Here is a 2,500-nt window from a genome sequence, read left to right as displayed (position 1 = left end):
CGTGCTGTGCAATACTAGTGCACGTGCTCATTTTCTAATCACACGTGCAGAAACCCAATAAGGTTTCACCTTACCTTGTACCCGGGTAATCCAGGCATACCTGGTGGACCGTGAACCACTCTATAACCCTGGAATAACAGATATCGGTTTGAATGGTTAGATTATCCACGTGACTGTCACACGACATTATGCACTTACCTTCAACCCAGGAAAGCCAGGAATACCAGGGGCACCGATATCACCACGAACACCCTATAATAAATCAGCCGTGTTCATTTCATGTGAAGATAAGAGTTGATAACAAGGGCTCTACACTCTTTGGAAATTTGAAGAAGATATCGGCAGTTTAATAGACAACCTCCAAATCAATCAATCAATCAATCGATCGATCGATCGATCGATCGATCATTCGATCAATCAATCAATCAATCAATCAATCAATCAATCAATCAATCAATCAATCAATCAATCAATCAATCAACCAACCAACCAACCAGCCAGCCAGCCAGCCAGCCAGTCAGTCAGTCAGTCAGTCAGTCAGTCAGTCAGTAAGTCAGTCAATCAATGAATTAATCATACATATATAGTCATCTGTCTGTCTGTCTGTCTGTCTGTCTGTCTGTCTGTCTGTCTGTCTAATTGTTAGCTATATCATGCAAAAGAGACAAGCATATAACTTATACAATTTCTGGAAGATACATAAACTCAATTACGTAAATAATTAAGAGGAAATAAATAAAAATGAATGTAATGGAAAAGAAATTTTAACTTTACGATTACAAATCCGTGTCTAGGCCTAAACTCTAGAAAATCTGAAAATAATGGCTGCTATTGGAAAGGATTGATTTCAAGTTGAAAATTTTTACAATTTAGTCAATCAAGCCAGTCTTACTCGAACGACTTCTAAGTTGGCCGAACCACTGTATCCTTGACCAGGAGGGCCCTGTGGGAAGAAAAAAACAGTCGTCAAAATCACACAAAGACGTGGAGAAGTGTACTTGAAAACCTAACGATTATATCTACAGAATGTTTAACTATTGCGTCATTGAAAGGTAGGTGGATGATATGACATCATCCGAAAGACGCTAGAATAATGACGTCATCAAAATGGGTTAATATGACGCCATACTAATGAGCAGGTGATGTATTCATGAATACGTGTATGGTTAATTATAAATTATGTATTATTCAGAGATACAATAACAATTATTGGAAATGGCTGTCTATGACCAAGTTCAAACTAGCAAGTATTACATGTAATATTACACATAGGACACATACAAATGAAAAACGTAGTGACTTACTGGTGGTCCAACGGGTCCACTTTGTCCCGGTAAACCGCGTGGTCCTGGATTACCCTAAAAGATAACACGTCCCATGCAGTTACCATAAAAATGTTCCAAACAGATTTCGTTGATATTGAAATCTGGTGAACGTCGTCAAAATTTGAAAAAGGCGAACCAGACGCCAAAAGACTTCCCCGCCAAAACACAATTATTGCTCTTGTCAAACATATTGCTAAATTTCATCTTTATTTTTGAACTAAATTGAAGGAAACTTCTTTATCGGGAATTGAATTTAAATCTAAATGCAAGAGAGTCGTCAAAATGTAAGTTGTCGTCAAAATTTATACAGAGAAGAAAGAAAAACAAATCATTAGGATCGTTCCCGACTATGGCGATAATAACAACGTGTGGACATCAAGTGTCCAAGGTTCAAAAGTGAAAGTTTCTTACGATCAACAAACTTACTTACCGGTATACCTGCAGGGCCAGGTTGACCAAACTGACCTTGTTCGCCTTTAAGCCCCTAAAAATGAAAATAGAAAAGCAACAAGTTTTGATATGTGGAAGAAAGAGAGAATGAATTGTGTATTATGTATTGAAAATTTGGGGCGCTATTTATAAATGTAAAAGGAGAGCGAAAGTTTACCATACGCAAACTTGTACTGAAAAGTCTGGAAAATAACAACTCCTTAAGTTGTCGAAAAAAATAAACTTTTCTTCCATCTTGTTGTAAATGACAGAAAGAATAGATATGTTAGTAATATTATAATTCTGAAAGCGTGTCTCACCGGTTGGCCATTTAATCCAGGGAGACCTATATTTCCAGGTGGTCCTTGCAAAGAGCCTGCTAGTTGTTTAATTTCCTGAAAGAGATTTACATAAATGAAATATATTGTTAATATATGCAGAGATCATTTGTTGTTGTTGCAACTTTCCACTCGTGATACGACTCTGGTAATCGAGTTCTCGGTTTAGATAGATATAAACTAAAACTATTGTTCTTCAATGTGGTAGATTACACAAATGCGTGATAGTGATTCCTGATGTTGCACGAACCTAATCACCCTGTCATTAAGATAGCGTAAACATTCGAAGATAAAGACTTGCAGGTAGTCTAGCTGCTAGACCTAGGATGTTCTTCCGATACAATACAACACACGACCGAACATCGCTATCGAGGATGGAACATCCGAGCAAGCCCTCACTGCGAACTT

The 2,500-nt window shown here is 37.6% G+C and overlaps 1 protein-coding gene across 1 annotated transcript in view; it reads right to left on the bottom strand.

Moving 5' to 3' along the window:
• The window catches only part of LOC144445904 (uncharacterized), a 26,207-nt gene that overhangs the window by 12,172 nt on the left and 11,535 nt on the right, over positions 1 to 2,500 (bottom strand). Inside the window, exons 14-19 of the mRNA XM_078135546.1 lie at positions 2,075 to 2,149; positions 1,756 to 1,809; positions 1,305 to 1,358; positions 893 to 943; positions 199 to 252; positions 75 to 128 (exon numbers count right to left, since the gene is read on the bottom strand). Coding sequence (XP_077991672.1) covers positions 75 to 128; positions 199 to 252; positions 893 to 943; positions 1,305 to 1,358; positions 1,756 to 1,809; positions 2,075 to 2,149 — 342 coding nt within the window. The remainder of the gene's footprint in view (positions 1 to 74; positions 129 to 198; positions 253 to 892; positions 944 to 1,304; positions 1,359 to 1,755; positions 1,810 to 2,074; positions 2,150 to 2,500) is intronic.

This window comes from Glandiceps talaboti, chromosome 14, assembly GCF_964340395.1.
Source record: "Glandiceps talaboti chromosome 14, keGlaTala1.1, whole genome shotgun sequence".
Lineage (NCBI taxonomy): Eukaryota > Metazoa > Hemichordata > Enteropneusta > Spengelidae > Glandiceps > Glandiceps talaboti.
The sequence above is the reverse complement of the archived record's forward strand: the minus strand, read 5'-3'. Positions and strand labels throughout refer to the sequence as shown.